The following is an 18,439-nucleotide window of genomic DNA, read 5'->3' as shown; positions in this document are numbered from 1 at the left end:
CTTGTCATTCCGTTTGTAACACCTCGAATGGATTGAGGATGGGAGCAGCTCATACCATTGCGGTATAATCGAGTCGACAATAGGAAACCTGGAAGTAATGGAAGAGGTTTCCCATAGGATACCTGAGATCGAGTGCGAGGCACTGGTGCCATCGGCACAGTCTTGGATTGACGGAACCCTAGTACTGTCATCTGGAAGATCATGTTACACGGATGGATCAAAGCTGGAGGACAAAGTGAGTCTGGTGGTCTACATTGAGAACCCAGGTACTGAGATCTGTTTTAGACTGCCTGGCCATAATACGGTCCTGCAGGCGGAGATCCGGGCGATCAGGGAATGTGTGAAGTGGTGTGGTGCTAATGCAAGGACGGCGAGTGTGAACATCTTTACCGACAGTAAAATTGTCATAAGGGCAAAAATAACCAGGACGGTAAGGTCACAAACAGTCTTGCAGTATAAGAAGGAGATTGACGCCTTCTCTGGGGATGGTAAAATCCGCATCGTTTGGGTGCCGGTGCATAGCGGAGTAAGGGGAAATGGAAGGGCAGACGATTTGGCGGTGAAGGTCAGAGGACTGCCCTAAATAAACCTGGTTAACCGGAAGCCTTTCGGATCGTGGCAGTACGAGTTAAGGGAGTGGGCGACTAATGCGTATGCAACATTGTGGAACAGGGAAACGGTCGGTAGGACGGCGAAAATCCTTTGGGGGGATCCGGATTGTGAGAAGACGAGGCTATTACTGAAAGCAAGCAAGAAGGAGGTCAGTATAGCTATTGGTATCATAACGTGACACATAGGACTACGAGCTCACTTATGTAAAATCGATGCGGCAAGTGATAGCATGTTTAGGGCATGGGGGGAAGATGATGAGACGTTGGAGCATTTCCTTGGTCATTGCCCGGTTTTCGTGTCCAACAGATACCGGTACTTAGGTGGAGACGCAATATCAGACATGAACCAACTTAGGGGAGTGGTATTGAAAACCAATAAGGATTTTTTAAGCAGCACGGGATTCCTTGATAAAAATCTTCTTTTTAGAGGTTACTTTATAGTTTTTAGAGAGCACAACAAGCCGATTTCTGGCTTAGGTGTATGTCCATAGTGGCATGGGGCGGATTAATACCTGCACCCTCTTTTCAACTTAACCTAACCTAAAACCTCGAAATATAGATTTGCGACCCCATAAAGTATATACATTCTGGATCATTTTGAAATTCTTAGTCGCACTAGCTATGTCCGTCCGTCCGTCTGTCGAAATCGTGATAGCGGTAGAACAGATAAAGCTAGCTGCTTGAAATTTTGCACAGATACTTCATATTAATGTAGGTCTTTGGGGATTGAAATGGATCATATCGGCTCAGATTTGGATATAGACCCCATAAAAACCTATCCCAGGATTTGACTTCTTGACCCCTAGAAGCCTCAATTTTCCAACGATTTGTCTAAAATTTGGAACAAGGACTTGAGTCATGACTTCTAACATCCATACCAAGTACGATCCGAATCGGTCTATGAGCAGATTTAGCCCCCATATAAACCGATCACCGGATTTTAATTTTTGAGCCCTTAGAAACATCAATTTTTATCCGATTTGGCTGATATTTGGAACAAAGGCTTAAGTTATGCCTTTCAACATCCATGCCAAGTATGATCTGAATCGGTTTATAAAAAGATATATCTCCTATATAAACCGATACCCGGATTTGATTTCTTGAGCCTTAAGGGGCCTCAATTTTCGTCCTTATTGACTGATATTTAGAGAAAAGTCTTGAGTTATGCCTTCCAACATCCATGCCAAGTATGATCCAAATCGGTCTATAAACAGATATAGCCTCTATATAAACCCATTCGCGGACTTGATTTCTTGAGCTCTTAGAAGACCAAATTTTCACCCGATTTGTCTGAAATTTGGAACAAAGACTTGAGTTATGACATCCAACATCCATGCGAAGTATGATCCGAATCGTTCTATAAACAGATATAGCCCCCATATAAACCGATCCCCGAATTTGACCTCTTGAGCCCTAATAATCATAAATTTTCATCTGATTTGGTTGAAATTTGGCCCAAATCCCAAGATTCTTAGTAGTGCAGGTCGGTTGGGATTGTAAATGGGCTAAATCGGTCCACTTTTTGATATAGCTGCCATATAAACGCGATATTGGTCTCAAAAGGGCGCAACTTTCTTGAGCCTCTAAAGGGCGCAAATTTTATCCGATTTGACTGAAATTTGTTTTGGTTTGACTATCAACAACTGCTTTAAATATGGTCCAAATCGGTCCATAACCTGATATAGCATCAATACAAACCGATCTTGAATCTTGACTCCTTGAGCCACTAGAGGGCGCAATTATTATCCGTTTTCGCTGATATGTACCACAAAGACTTGAATTATGGCTTCCAACATTCATGGGAAGTATGATCCGAGTCGGTCTATAGATATAACTTCCATATAAACCTCTCCCCGGATTTAACTTCTTGAGCCCTAAGAAGCCTACATTTTCATCTGATTTGGCTGAAATTTGGCCCAAATCCCAAGATTCGGCCGGTCGAACCTAACAACTTTTGCATAAATACTTCTTAGTAGTGCAGGTCGGTTGGGATTGTAAATTTGCTAAATCGGTCCACTTTTTCATATAGCTGCCATATAACCCGATATTGGATCTTGACCTCTTGAGCCTCTAACGGGCGCAACTTTTATTTCGATTTGGCTAAAATTTTGCACTAAATGTTTTGGTTTGACCATCAAGAACTGTGTTAAGTATGGTCCAAATCGATCCATAAGCTGGTACAGCCGCCATATAAACCAATCATGAATCTTGATTTCTTGAGTCACTAGAGGGCGCAATTATTATCCGGTTTGGCTCAAATTTTGCATGAAGTGTTTTGTTCTAACATCGAACAACTGCGCTCAGTATAGTTCAAATCGGTTTATAACCGATTGGTATTGCAAAAGAACTTGACAAATGTGATCCATGGTAGAGGGTATATTACATTCTTCCCGGGCGAACTTAGCTCGCTTTTATTTGTTGTTATTGCTCTACTAATGTTTAAAAGACTGGTATGGTCTTTTGATTTAGAAATTTTCAGCAAACACGAGGCTTTTCAGCAGTCAGCCTGCTGCTCTGAAATTGCAGAACTACTGCTGTAAAGCAGAACTACTGCTGTAAAGCAGAACTACTGCTGTAAAGCAGAACTACTGCTGTAAAGCAGAACTACTGCTGTAAAGCAGAACTACTGCTGTTAAGCAGAACTACTACTGTAATAGCAGCAAAATTTACTACTAATATTCAGCAGACAGTGTTTGCTATTTTCAGCAAACATTTTTCTATGAGCGTAGGCTAATTCTTTAAAACAAGACAATATAAAGGGCACCGGATGACAGATGCTCATGAGTTGGGAGCTGTGAATGCTATGCGATTATGTGACCCACTATTAACTTTAAGAAGTCAACCACTTTGTTGTCATTGTGTAGAACAGAAGTCTCCTAATCGTGTCCCTTATGACAGGTCATCATGTGTGTCTGATTGGAAAACATGCTGATAGACTTTGACTTCTTAAGCCCATACAAGGCGCGATTTTTATCTGATTTGTCTGAAATTTGCACATAGTGTTCTCTTATGGTTCTCAATAACTGTGTCAAGTACAGTCCAAATCGGTCTTTAACCAGATATAGCTCACATATTTCAGCAGAATTCATGGTGGTGTGTTCCCAAGGTTCAGCCCGGCCCAACACAGCACGCTTTTACTTGTTTTCTTCTATATTACCAATCTCTTCCTTCACTTTTCAGCCAGAATGTTGAATCATACTTAGGAAACCACTGTCCATCATCCATTGTATTTCGATTTGTTGTCTACTCACTGCTGTTCTTTGAATAATGCCAAAGAATTTAAGCATTTTTTCATTTCCTCTTTTTTTTTTTTGGTGTGCGAGTGCTGTCGCCTTGGTCTCGCTTAACTGAAATACTCGTAAGTATGCGAAAGTGCCTGACATGAATGCGTCTCGCTGTTGAACAAGAAGCGTTAATAACACAGCGCTTATCTCTGTTGCCAAAGAATTTACAAGCAATAACAATGACATCTTTTCCAGAAACATGGATTACAAGCGTATTGTAGCAGCTGCAGAGCATCGAACGTGGCAGTGGTGGCAGAGTCTGCGGCAGCATGCCAGCAATTGAAGTCATAGTCACGGAAGTGGAGCTACAACAAATGCTAGAATGGAAACACCCCAGCACAAAGACCATGATGCACAACACTTGACAATGCACCAGCACCAACACCACCACCACCACCAAGACTGCGACTACGATGAGGACGAATCCTTGCAACTTAATTTAACGAAAAACTGAGCTTTATCATCCGGACGCATTATGAACGCATCAAATGAAGGATAATGCCATTGTTGTCATTCAAGCTGGTAGCTCCGATGGAACGTGGAAGCTGCATCAAAGTGTAATGAAAAATAGAATCCGGAAAGATGATGTTAACGACTTGAAGCCATGGGAGGCAGCAAGACAGTATGAATTCGAGATGACATTGCATTAACCAAGGCCAGCGTTGGATCAAGAGGGAGAAGCTGAGAGGGAAAAGAATTCCTGGTAAATTGGAAATAACAATTAACACAAATTTGTCATCAATTAGGCTTTTGATGAAATCATTATGCTACAACAAAACATATGGCTACATACACATACGAATACATTCACACACGCATACACACACGCATACTCTTGCAAACACACATATTCTTGTTTCCATCTATCTATCTACATTATTTCCCTTCACTCTAATGGGCTCCCGCTCCTTCACCACTACAGCTTTCATTATTTTTGCCTTCGCAATTTCCTGTTGCCGCCGATGCTGCTGCAGCACCCGCAGCTTTTTCCGTTTCCTTGACGGTGAATGTCACAAAGTATCGTTTATTCGAATCCAATTTGTCGGATGGCAGTGATATTAGTTGTTTATTCTTTCCATGTGATAATTCCAAGGACACCTTACCCCCACACCCCGGGCCGGTAGTAAGGATTTTAGGCAAATAAAAGCTACCGACACCGGTTTTTTTATATGGGCCAAATCCAAATTTCGGCATGGTGTGATGATTCATCATGGGAACTGGAAAGAGAGACGAAACGAAAAAGAAAAGGGTTATATAAGTCATGTATGGCATTTATATTTTTTAAACAAGTAAAAAGGCGTTAAGTTCGGCCGGGCCAAACTTTGGACACCTACCACCTGTATGTAAACCACCTTTCATCAAAATCCGGTGAAAATTGCACACCTTATACCCAATAGCAGTTATATCGAAATATGATCCGATTTGGGCCAAATACTAATTAGTACAAGTCATTGTTCAATTATGTATAACAAAATATTGGTCTTTTTGTGACTATATCTAAAAATAAACCGATCTGAACCATATACAACATTAAAGTCGAAAAGCCTAACAAGTCAAAGTGTCAAATTTCAGTTAAATCGGATTATAAATGCGTCTTTTTTTGGGCCAACACTTTAAATCGAGATATCGGTCTATATGGCAGCTATATGCAAATCTAGACCGATCCAGACCAAATTGCAGATTTATTGTGGAGGGGTTAAACTCAACTCTCTATCCAAAATTTCGGCAATGTCGGACAATAAATGGCCTTTTTATAGGCCCAAAACATTAATGCGAGAGATCGGTCTATATGGCAGCTATTGAGTGAAATTGAAGAAGGATATCGAAGTGCCAAACACAACTCACTGTCACGAATTGCGGCGACATTGGAAAATAAATGCGCCTTTTATGGGCCCAAAACCTCAAACCGAGAGATCGAACCGATCTGAGCCAAACTGACGAAGGATGTCGAGGGCCTAACACAACTCGGATAATAAATATGGCTTTTATGGGCCTAGACCCTAAATCGGAGAATCGGTCTATATGGCAGCTATATCCAAATCTGTACCGATCTGGGGCAAATTGACGAAGGATATCAAGGGCCTAACACAACTCACTGTCCCAAATTTCAGATCGGATAATAAATGTGGCTTTTATGGGCCTAAGACCCTAAATTGGAGGATCGGTCTATATTGCAGCTATATCGAAATCTGGACCGATCTGACCAAATTGAAGTGGGATGTCGAGGAACCTAACACATTTGACTGTCCCAAATTTCAGCAAAATCGGATAATAAATGTGGCTTTATGGGTCTAAGACTCTAAATCGGAGGATCGGTCTATATGGCAGCTATATCCAAATCAAGACCGCTCTGAGCCAAATTGACGAAGGACGTCGAAGAGCCTAACACAACTCATTGTCCCAAATTTTAGAAAAATCGGATAATAAATGTGGCTTTTATGGGCCTAAGACCCTAAATCGGAGGATCCCTCTATATGGCAGCTATATCAAAATCTGGATCGATCTGGGCCAAATTGAACTGGGAAGTCGAAGGGCCTAACACAAGTCACTGTCTAAAATTTCAGCAATATCGGATAATAAATGTGGCGTTTGCGGGCCTAAGACCCTAAATCGGCGGATCGGTCTATATAGGGGCTATATCAAGATATAGTCGGATGTAGCCCATCTTCGGACTTAACCTGCTTATGTACAAAAAACGGAATCTGTGCAAAGTTTGATTGAGCTCTATTTTTAAAACTGTAGCGTGATTTCAACAGACAGACGGACGGACTGAAGGACGGACAGACGGACGGACATGTCTAAAATGTCTTTGATTTTTCCGCTAATGGCGAATATTTGTATTGCATAGGGAATGACAAAATGAATATTCCCCATCTTTCGGTGGTGGGCATAAAAATAATTAAAAGTCGAACATCCTTGAAACAAAGAGAGATAAGGCACCTGCCAAAAAGCCGCCCGGGCAACCTATGGCTTTGAAATTTGAACACGATCGCGTCAACAACTTAGCTCTAACCATTTAAACTTTTAAATAGATATCTCCACCCGCTCTCACACGTCATATTTTAACTAGGTTTTGTCGGATAAATTCCACTGTGCGTCCGTGCCAAGTTCAGTCAAGATCGGACTATATCTCGGTATATCTGCTATGGATCTATAAATGGTGAATTTTCATCGGATTTTGACAAATTGTAGTTATGACGAGAATAACCAAATAACCAATGACCATCAATAACCAAGTAACCAATGACCGTACGAGCTTGCTCATCTATAGGAGCTTGACTATGATCGCCACCTCCACATGCAAATGTGGCTATACCAACAACCATCAGCAAAGTAATATGGTGTTAAGTTCGGACGTATCGAACTTTGGATACCAACCAACTCAGGTACATATCATTTTACTTGCTGTTGTTGTAGCCAGATGTGCATGTGGAGGTGGCGATCCTCATCAAGCACCTGTAGATGAGCAAACTCGTTCCGGTCCATACGAACGATTGCCGATTGAACGTGATGGACACTGGTTACTTGGTTATTATACCCTCCACCATATATATGGGGGTATACTAGTTTCGTCATTCTGTTTGTAACTTCTCGAAATATTCGTCAGAGACCCCATAAAGTGTATATATTCTCAAACGTCGTGATATTTTATGTCGATCTTGTCATGGCCGTCCGTCTGTCCTGTCGAAAGCACTCTAACTTGCGAAGGAGCAAAGCTAGCCACGTGCAATTTTGCACAAATACTTCTTATTAGTGTAGGTCAGTTGGGATTGTAAATTGGCCACATCGGTCCATGTTTTGATATAGCTGCCATATAAACCGATCTTGAGTCTTGAATTCTTGAGCCTCTAGAGGGTGCAATTATTATCCGATAGGAATGACATTTTGCACAACGTGTTTTGTTATAATACCCAACAACTGTACCAAGTATGTTTCAAATCGGACCATAACCTGATATAGCTGCCATATGAATCGATCTTGGGTCTTGACTTCTTGAGCCTCTAGAGGGCGAATTTCTTATTCGATTGGAATGAAATTTTGCATGTAGTATTTTGTTATGATATCTAACAACATAGCCAAATAAGGTTCAAATCGGTTCATAACCTGATATGGCTGCCATATAAACCGATCTGGTATATTGACTTCTTGAGCCTCTAGAGGTCGCAATTATTATTCGATTTGCCTGAAATTTTGTGCGACGGATCCTTGTGACCATCAACATATGGTTTATTATGTTTCAAATCGGTCTATAGCCTGATACAGCTTCCATATAGATCGGTCTCTCTATTTTACTTCTTGAGCCCCCAGGGGGCGCAATTCTTATTCGAATTGGCTGACATTTTACACAGGTCTCCAACATATAAATTAATTGTGGTCCGAGCCGGACCATATCTTTTCTTTTATCTTTTTTTTTTTTTGCCTAGGAAGAGATGCCGGGAAAAGAACTCTAAAAATGCGATCCTTGGTGGAGGGTATATAAGATTCGGCCCGGCCGAATTTAGGACGCTTTTACTTGTTCTCCTCATATCTCGGACACTACAAAGAATATAGCGCAAAGTTACAACCGGTGTGGTGCTCATAGTTATCCCGTGCCAAAATACTTGTTATTTCGGCTTTCTTGTTTTCATTAAACACATTATTTTAGAAACCCCAAATGAAATGAATAACAAATGATTTCTACCCATTAAGTTGCCAAATTTAATTATCCTACATTATCAGCATAACATGGAAATGAAATGAGTTCTCTGGGTCGTATGAACAATAATTCTTAGCGATCATACGCCACCCTTTCCACTGTAGCGCCTTTTGTGTAGTTGAAATTGGCGGTAAACATTCGCCATCAAAACATAGCCACAGCAAAGGTGTTTACAGTTGCTATTGTTGCCATTGTTTCATGACATGGCATAAAACTCTGCAACATTGTCTCCTGTGGCGGCATTAACATTGACTCAAATGGGAGCAATGGCAGTAAAATTAAGCGTTAAGGAACTTTTTTTTGTGTTGTTTTTCCCACTCACTGCCATATGAATGTATATGAGTTACATACAAGTGTTGTGAATTTTTTGTGCCACTCATCACTATTCGCAGGAATCTCAACGTAATATCAAAGTGAGAGAAACTGAGAAATAAATTACGTTCACTGCCGTGACGGCTGAATGTGGTGGTTTTGTTTTATGGCCAACTGTGGTGAAGTAAAAAAGGACAACAACAACAACCACAACAAAAACAAATACTGAGGAAAAGTATCAACAAGCTGGGAATGAATTTTGAGGTAAGGGAGTAAGGTGTTGGATGGTGGAAAAGGAAGATGTGGAGGGGTAGAGTATTTTTGGTCTTTTAGAATGGAGCAAAGATATTTTTATTCCGCCAAGGTATACTTTATACCCTTTGCAAAGGTGGGTTGAAACATATTTTGAGCTAACACTCGACACGGTGTGTTAATATGTTGTATCATATTGGTATTTTAAGACCATTTTACTTTTCAAAAATGTCCGTCCATCTGCTGTTTTGGAGCGGTCCCCAAAGAAGGAAAATATTTATTGCAGATCTTTCATAGATTTAATCCCAGTTACATCTTAGACTTATTTATGCTGGATATTTTCCGAGTAATCTAATCCCAAGAAAAATTGATGCCATACGTGTTGCAGGGCATCCCATATTCGGCCATTATGAATTTAACTCCATATTTACTTGTTACTGCTGCATTTCAACCCTTTGAGGTAGACTGTGGGTGTAGGTTTTAAGTAAAGTCAGGCAATTTCCAAACCAACAAGTAAAAAGGCGTTAAGTTCGGCCGGGCCGAACTTTGGATACCCACCACCTCGGGTATATATGTAAACCACCTTTCATCAAAATTCAGTAAAAATTTCATACCTTATACTCATATACCTCATACCGATCTGAACTATATACGCCACGGATGTCGAAAAGCCGAACATAAGTCACTGTGTCAAATTTCAGTGAAATCGGATTATAAATGCGCCTTTTATGGGGCCAGGACTTTAAATCGAGATATCGGTCTACATGGCAGCTATATCCAAATCTGGACCGATTTGGGCCAAGTTGCATAAACATGTCGAAGAGCCTAACACTAAGCACTGTCCCAAATTTCGGCGACATCGGACAATAAATGCCTCTTTTATGGGCCCTAAACCTTAAATCCAGAGATCGGTCTATATGACAGCTATATTCAAATCTGGACCGATCTGGGCCAAATTGAAGAAGGACGTCGAAGAGCCTAACCAAACTCCCTGTCTCAAATTTCAGCGACATCGGCCAATAAATGCGTCTTTTATCGCCTAAAAACCTAAAACCTAGATATCGGTCTATATGGCAACTATATCCAAATCTGGACCGATCTGTGCGATATTGCAGAAGTATGTCAAGGGGCTTAACTTAACTCACTGTTCCAAATTTCGGGGACATCGGGCAATAAATGAGCATTTTATGGGCCAAAACCATAAATTAAGAAATCGGTCTATATGGTAGCTATATCCAAATTTGAACCGATATGGACCAAATTGAAGAAATATGTCAAAGGGCCTAACACATCTCACTGTCCCAAATTTCAGCAAAATCGGATAATGAATGTGGCTATTATGGGCCTTACACCATAAATCGGAGGATCGATCTATATGGCAGCTATATCCAAATCTGGACTGATCTGAGCCAAATTAACGAAGGATGTCAAAGGGCCTAAGATAACTCACTGTCCCAAATTTCAGCGAAATCGGACCATAAATGTGGCTTTTATGGGCCTTAGACCCTAAATCGGAGGATCGGTCTATATGGCAGCTATATCCAAATCTGAACCGATCTGAGCCAAATTGACAAAGGATGTCGAAGGGCCTAACACAACTCACTGTCTCAAATTTCAACAAAATCGGATAATAAATGTGGCTTTTATGGGCTTAAGACCCTAAATCGGCGGATCGGTCTATATGGGGGCTATATCAAGATATAGTCCGATATAGCCCATCTTCGAACTTAACCTGCTTATGGACAAAAAAAGAACCTGTGCGAAATTTCAGCTCAATATCTCTATTTTTAAAGACTGTAGCGTGATTTCAACAGACAGACGGACAGACGGACAGACGGACGGACATGGCTAGATCGTCTTAGATTTTTACGCTGATCAAGAATATATATACTTTATAGGGTCGGAAATGGATATTTCGATGTGTTGCAAACGGAATGACAAAATGAATATACCCCCATCCGTCGGTGGTGGGTATAAAAAAGGGAGTAGGGCAGCAGCAACAGCAGTAAATAAACATAAGAAATGACGATGACACCATTGCTGGTGACGCTTTAAGTATTTTTTGTTTTTCGCTTTCAAACATCGCCACATGAGATGAAATAAAATGGAAACAATAAAGCAGGACATCCACATACCCACACACACATACACGCACCCGAATATAAACTATGAGCAGAGCGCTCAGTGGTGTACTATACACACTCACCAAAAAGCAAAAGCATAAAGCATAAAACTTTGCATCACCACACAGCACCGCGACATGCTTTAGACGTTTTTGTGAATTGTCCTTTAGTGTTCTATGCTACAAACGCATTCGCTTTCGCACACACACAGACACAGGCACAAACATTCCATTTTATAGTTTTTATTTCGGTTTTTTTCTTATGTCCCCTCAAGCGACGCATCACAAAATTGCATCATTCTAGAGCACACACAACAGAGCAGCGGTCCAAATACGCGAAACATGGAACACAAAACCCCAGCATGTATCACTAAAAATGATGCTCAGATGCTTCAATGCTGCTGCCACTTCAAGTTGGCCAACAATAAGGAGGCTAAGGCGCACAACAGTGGTGGTGGCGGCAAAGGCAGCGAGAAAAACAACAACAGCTGGTACTGTGTGGCATCAGGGGATCATTTGCATCAACGTCAACGTTGTTTGTTTTTTGCTGCGACCATTCATTTAAGGCACCAAGGAACAGTGGTAAGAGAGAAAAAAATGCCTTGCATTCGAATATCATTTGAGTCAGAGGAGTTTAAAAGTTCTAACTAATTGAATATAACTTTTTTTACAAAAAGCCAAATATTTTTGTGCTATATACAGATTTTATTGTTGACAAAGTTATATATGCGATACATATTGGTACGTTGTATTATATTTAAATTATTTTCAAGATCTTATCCACATTTGAACAACTACACTACACAACTTTTGTAGAGCGGGGTATTATAACTAAATGAATTTTTTCCAAAAGGAGAAGAGATAGACTTATTGATAAGTATAAGGATCGACTTAGACAATTTCTATTTTTTTTACTAACACCTTTATAGGGATTCAAGATTTAGCTCTAAATAGGAAAATTTAGTCAATGTTTAGATATAGCTCCCATATAAAAAAATCTATGAGTTGATTTCTTGAGCCTCTACAGGTTGCAATTATTATCCGAATTGGCTAAAATTTTCCGTACTGACTTCTCCGATGAGCAACAACATCCAAGTCAGGTATGGTTTAAATTGGTGCTTAACGTGAATTAGCTCCCATATAAACCGATCTCCCGATTAATATTCTTGAGCCCATATACAGTCCAATTCTTTCGATTTGGCTGAAATTTTTCTTGATGATTTCTGTTATTTCCACCAACATCCAGTCCAAGTATGATCCGAAGCGGTAAATAACCTGATATAGCTCGTATAAATCTATCTCTCGAATTGATTTTTTGACATTCTAGGTTTATATAGGAGCTCAAGAAATATAATCGAAAGATCAGTTTATATGGGAGCTATCTACCGATTTGAATCATATTTGACGTGGATGCTGGCCTAACATAAGACACTGTATCAAATTTCAGCGAAATCGGAATGCAAATGTGCCTTTTAAGAGCCCACAACCTTAAATCAAGAGATCGGTCTATATGGCAGCTATATCCAAATCTACAACGATCTGGGGCAAAATGAAGAAGAATGTTGAATGGCCTTATACAACATATTATCCCAAATTTCGGCGAAATTGGATTATAAATGAGCCTTTTATGGGCTCATTACCTTAAATCGAGAGACTGGTCTATATGGCAGCTATATCCAAATCTGAACGGATAACAAATGTGGTTTTTATAAGCCTAAGGCCCTAAATCGGCGGATCGGTCTATATGGCCCATTTAGACAGACAGACGGACGGACAGACGCACGGACAGATGGACGGACATGGCTAGATCGACATAAAATGTCACGAGGATCAAGAATATATATACTTTATGGGGTCTCAGACGAATATTTCGAGTAGTTACAAACAGAATGACGAAATCAGTATACCCCCCATCCTATGGTGGAGGGTATAAAAAAATAATCTGTGCAAAGTTTCAGCTCAATATCTATTTTTAAGCCTGTAGCGTGATTTCAACAGATAGACAGACGGACGGACATGGCTAGATGATCATAGATTTTTACGAAGATCAAGAATATATATACTTTATAGGGTCGGAAATGGATATTTCGATGTGTTGGAAACGGATTGACAAAATAAATATATCCCCATGGTTCGCTGGTGGGTATAAAAATAATTATAAAAAAGTTTACATTTATTAAACGCAGCAAGTCCGTTTATATATGCTTGTTTCGTGTAGATTTGAAAATGGCTCAGTCGAATAGTTTTCAGTTTGGTTGTCGCGAAATCGACTAATAAATGCAGTAGTTATTGCTTAAGACCCTAATTCGTCAGATTGGTATATATGGCATCTATGCAAATGCAAATTTGTCCATGAACACTGCATTAAGGAATAGGGACAAACTTTTCACATATCAGTGAGTGCTGTTCGAATCAAGGTTATAGCCGACTCCGAACAGCGTGCCGCAGTGCGACTTCTCTTTTGGGCAGAAGTTTTTTACATTGCGTCTATGCATGGTATAGAACTGCACAAATGTCGCCAGCATTGGTAGGGCATAACAAACGATGAAATCTTTTCTGATGTTCTCGCCAGGATTCGAACCCTTGTACGGATATGCCTACCTCTGCGCTACGGTGGCCTCCTATGGCAGATATATTCAAATATAATTCGTTCTGGGCCATATTTAGGTCCTATATCGGGAGGCTAAATGCAGGTTAAGTTTGAATAGGTTTAAGTGGCAGTTTGCCATCAGACTTACAAAGACATTTTCGTCCATTGTGAGATCACAGAAACCGGGGAAGAAGGGTGCCTTCTAATTCCTACCGTTGATCCATCCAGATCGCTTTTAAAAGCCCAACAAGATGCGATTGTTCAAATTCTCTATAACAGGGACACACACAGCAGATATAGGCTCTTCTTTTTCGACCTCCTTGCAGCTTCCGCAGAAGTCGTAACTTGCAACCTTCAGTTTGTCAACTTGTTTTCCGATCAAACAGTGACCTGGCATGACGGACACAATGACAGAGAGCTCTGTTCCAGCGACAGCAGAGCGGTAGAACTCCTCAAGTACATTAGGGCATATAATTTTGGAGTGTTCCCAATCTCTTCTTCGTGAACTTCTGTAATTCTTTGGCCTTAGGGCGTATTCCTTAAGACTTTGTCTCTAGAGGCATACCCACAGATTACAGTTCCCTTGGAATGTGTAAGGTAGTTCCTAGTCTCGCAAACTTGTCTGCTCTACAATTCGGTGGGATATCTCTGTGGCCGCTTGTCAGCCAGAACAGGTGAATTTTGGACTATTCAGCCATCGCGTTGAGAGAGATTTGAAGATATGGGTTTCTTACCCAACGCTAGCGTATTTTTTGGGCAAATACCCAATAAATACCTTTGTTTGGGTATTTATAATTTTGCAGATATCTTGGGTATAAAAACATTTTCCAAACAATTTTGGATGATTTCGTATTTTTTGTATACATAAACTTGACCTCCTGATCTCATAAAATCGAGATTTATTATATTTGGATATAGCTGCCCTTTAGACCGACCGCCCGAATTCCCGAAATCGGGTATTGAGGCCATAAAAGATCCATTTATTACCCGAATTCGATGAAATTTGCCACAGTGAGTTCAGATAGACCCCTATCTATTCCTGTCAAATGTGGTCCAGATCGGACAATATTTGGATATAGCTGTCATATAGACCGATCTCCCGATATAGTGTAATGAGGCTATAAAAGGTGCATTTTTCATTCAATTTCGATGAAAGTTGCCCTCTTAACCTTTTTGTTAAATATCGTCCAGATCGGACCACATTTGGTTATAGATGTCAAATAGACCGATCTCACGATATAGTGTAATGAGCCTATAAAAAGATAATTTTTATCTGATTTTGATAAATCTGGTGTCTGCCATTTGACAGGAATGAGTAGGGGTCTACCAAAACTCACTGTGCCAATTTTCATCGAATTCGGATAATAAATGGATCTTTTATGGCCTTAATCCCAAATATCGGGAGATCGGGCGGTAGGTCTATAGAGCAGCTATATCCATATGTAGTCCGATCTGAACCACACTTCACAGAAATAGGTAGGGGTCTATCAAAACTCACTGTGCCAAATTCATCGAAAACGAAAAATACCAATTGATTGCCTCAAGACTTTAAGTGTGGAGATCGGTCTATATAGCGGCTATATATAACTAGAATCTGATTTTATGAGATCAGAAGATGAGGTTTATATACAAAGAATACGAAATCATCAAAAATTGTTTAGAAAAAGCTTTTATACCCAAGAAATCTCCAAAATTATAAATACTCAGCTTTTGTTTTTAAATGGGTAAATACCCGGGTATTTACCCGATTTAGCGGGTAAATACCTTTACCCATCGCCCATCTCTAGAGATCTGTGATAGTCGGCGGCAGTTTTTTAATTCAGAAATACGTTCTCGAGGGATTTGCTGTCTGAGAAGATGTTTATGCCAGTTAACCTTCTCGGTTCTGCAGAGTGCACTCCAAAGCCAACCTACTTTGGAAACATCGGTGTAGAAGTCTATGTAATTTTTATTACCGGGGATATTACAGTTCCAATCGGTCCTGTCTGTACTTTTGATAAAAAAGCGGCTTACGCAATGTGTAATCCACACTGCCTGGGATATCAAGCATTGTATCAAGGATAATACAGTGTTCGTAGCCGCCACAATGTCCAGAGGCATTAGGTGTGACATCAAATTCAGTGCATCAATGCGGTTGTGATGCACAAACAAGCCTTACTTCACGTATATATATCCAACAGATATATATAATAGCTGTATATATATCTCCAACGGTTTAATATACCACGGACATACATTCACCAAGGTTACATACCGACCTCGGATATTTTGCTATATACCCACGACGGAAATATGTCCACCACGGATAGGTATCAGGCGCGGCTATATATCCACCTCGGATAAATATTCAACACGGATATTTATCCACCACGGATGTATAACTTATTTTAATTTCATCAAACTCCGATGATAAATGGATTATTGATGAAACCAAGAAGTATATTCGTGACGTCGGTCTATTTGCATCACGAATTTTTAGGGGACCACATTTTGTGGGCTTAAGAACTAACTGTTCAGAGTTCAGACAATAGAGCAGCTGTACTAAAATATGGTCTGACCTAGATCATACTCAACACGGATGTAGAAGAGTCTATCGCAACTCACTGTTTTAAATTTGGGCAAAATTGGGTGTAGATGCGTTTTCTATGGACCTAAAACCGTGAGTTGGGAGATCACTTTTTATGGTAGATATATCCAAATATGGAGCGATCTGGAACACACTCAGCAAGGATGTCGAAGAGTCTTATACAACTCACGATTACAAGTTCCTGCGTAAAAGCGAAATAAGTGCGCCATTTATGGGCCCAAGACCTTGTAGATATATCGACATATATACCGATATAGATTACATTCGGCATTCGGTGGGTCTAAACAACAGACTGGGTCACATTAAAGCATAACCGGGTAAAATATTTGACTTTTAGGGGCCCTAAATTTAGAATCAGGTATGGGTCTATATGGTAGATATATCCATAAATAAAGCATCACATTCGACACGGATGGCGAGAGGTTAAAAAAAAAATTAAGATGTCATTTTTCAGCATAATAGGGTTCTTAGTGTGCCTTCTATGGACCCAGAATCTTAAATTGGGTGATCGGTCTATTATGGCACCTAATATAGACCAATATGGACCATTTTCGGTAGGTATTTACGGGTATCCAATTGAACTTAGTTTACCAAATTTCTGCGACATTTTAACAATAAATGCCGCTTTTATCGGTCCAATGCCTTTAATCGGGATATGGGTCTACATGGGATCATATCGATCTTTAAGCTTAGCGTCTGCCTATCTAAGAAATATCTCACTAAATTTTCAGCTCAATATCTCTATTTTTAAGGCAGTAGCGTAATTACCATAGACAGGCAGATATGGCTAGGTCGCCCTAGACTTGTACCACCATCAAGAATATATGAATAGTTTGCTAGGTTACAAATGGTATGGCAAATTGAATAAACCCCCGTTCTTCTGCTAATTTCGGCCGGGCCGAATTTTATATACCCTCCATCATGGTCGCATCTGTCGAGTTCTTTGCTCAGTATCAGTTTTTAGCAAACAAAGAATAATGAATATGGACGGATGAGGAGCTATACCAAGTTATAGTCCGATTCGGGGCTCTAGAAGCTAAATCGGGAGATCGATTTATATGGGAGCTGTATTAAGCTATAAATCGATTCTGACTATATTGCACACGTATGTTGAAGGCCACGGGAGGAGCCGTTGTACAAAATTTGTGCCAAATTGAATGACAATTGTGCCCTCTAGAGGCTCAAGAAGTCAAGACCCAAGATCGGTTTATATGGCAGCTATATCAGGTAATGGACCGATTTGAACCATACTTGGCACAGTTGTTGGATATCATAACGAAACACATTGTGCAAAATTTCATTCCAATCGGATAAGAATTGCGCCCTCTAGAGGCTCAGGAAGTCAAGACCCAAGATCGGTTTATATGGCAGCTATATCAAAACATGGCCCGATTTAAACCATACTTTGCGCAGTTATTGGAAGTGATACTAAAACACCACGTGCACGAGCCGTTGTACAAAATTTGTGCCAAATCGGATGACAATTGCGTCGTCTAGAGGCTAAAGAAGTCAAGACCCAAGATCGGTTTATATTGCAGATATATCAGATTATAAACCTATTTGAGCCTTACTTGGCTCAGTTGTTGGATCTCATAACAAAACACATCGTGCAAAATTTCAGTCAAATCGGACCAGAATTGCGCCCTCTAGAGAAAACCCAAGATCGGTCGGACATATATACCTTATGGGGTCTCAGACGAATATTTCGAGTAGTTACAAAACAGAATGACGAAATTAGTATACACCCATCCTATGGGGGAGGGTATGAAAAGACCTCCCGAAGAAATTCTTTTGATTAAACCATGAAGGAATGCTTTAAGGCCACAGTGCAGTGTCACCAAAATGAATAACCATTTATATGGAGCGCTGTCTTACTTGCGCTCATTCGTAGTAATGACAATGATAAAATGTTTGGATCTCTGTTGTATGTTGTCTTTTTTATGTTTTATTACCATTAATGCTAAGGACAACTCAAACTCCCACAG

General features: G+C 40.2%; 1 protein-coding gene across 1 annotated transcript in view; it reads right to left on the bottom strand.

The window, feature by feature from the left end:
- Positions 1 to 3,303: 3,303 nt before the first annotated feature.
- Positions 3,304 to 18,439, bottom strand: part of LOC106081162 (protein phosphatase 1 regulatory subunit 12A) — an 86,121-nt gene continuing 70,985 nt past the window's right edge. Inside the window, exon 6 of the mRNA XM_013242944.2 lies at positions 3,304 to 5,112. Coding sequence (XP_013098398.2) covers positions 4,787 to 5,112 — 326 coding nt within the window. The 3' untranslated portion in view covers positions 3,304 to 4,786. The remainder of the gene's footprint in view (positions 5,113 to 18,439) is intronic.

The sequence above is a fragment of the Stomoxys calcitrans genome, chromosome 2 (assembly GCF_963082655.1).
Source record: "Stomoxys calcitrans chromosome 2, idStoCalc2.1, whole genome shotgun sequence".
Classification (NCBI taxonomy): Eukaryota; Metazoa; Arthropoda; class Insecta; order Diptera; family Muscidae; genus Stomoxys; species Stomoxys calcitrans.
This window is presented reverse-complemented; position numbering and strand designations above follow the sequence as displayed.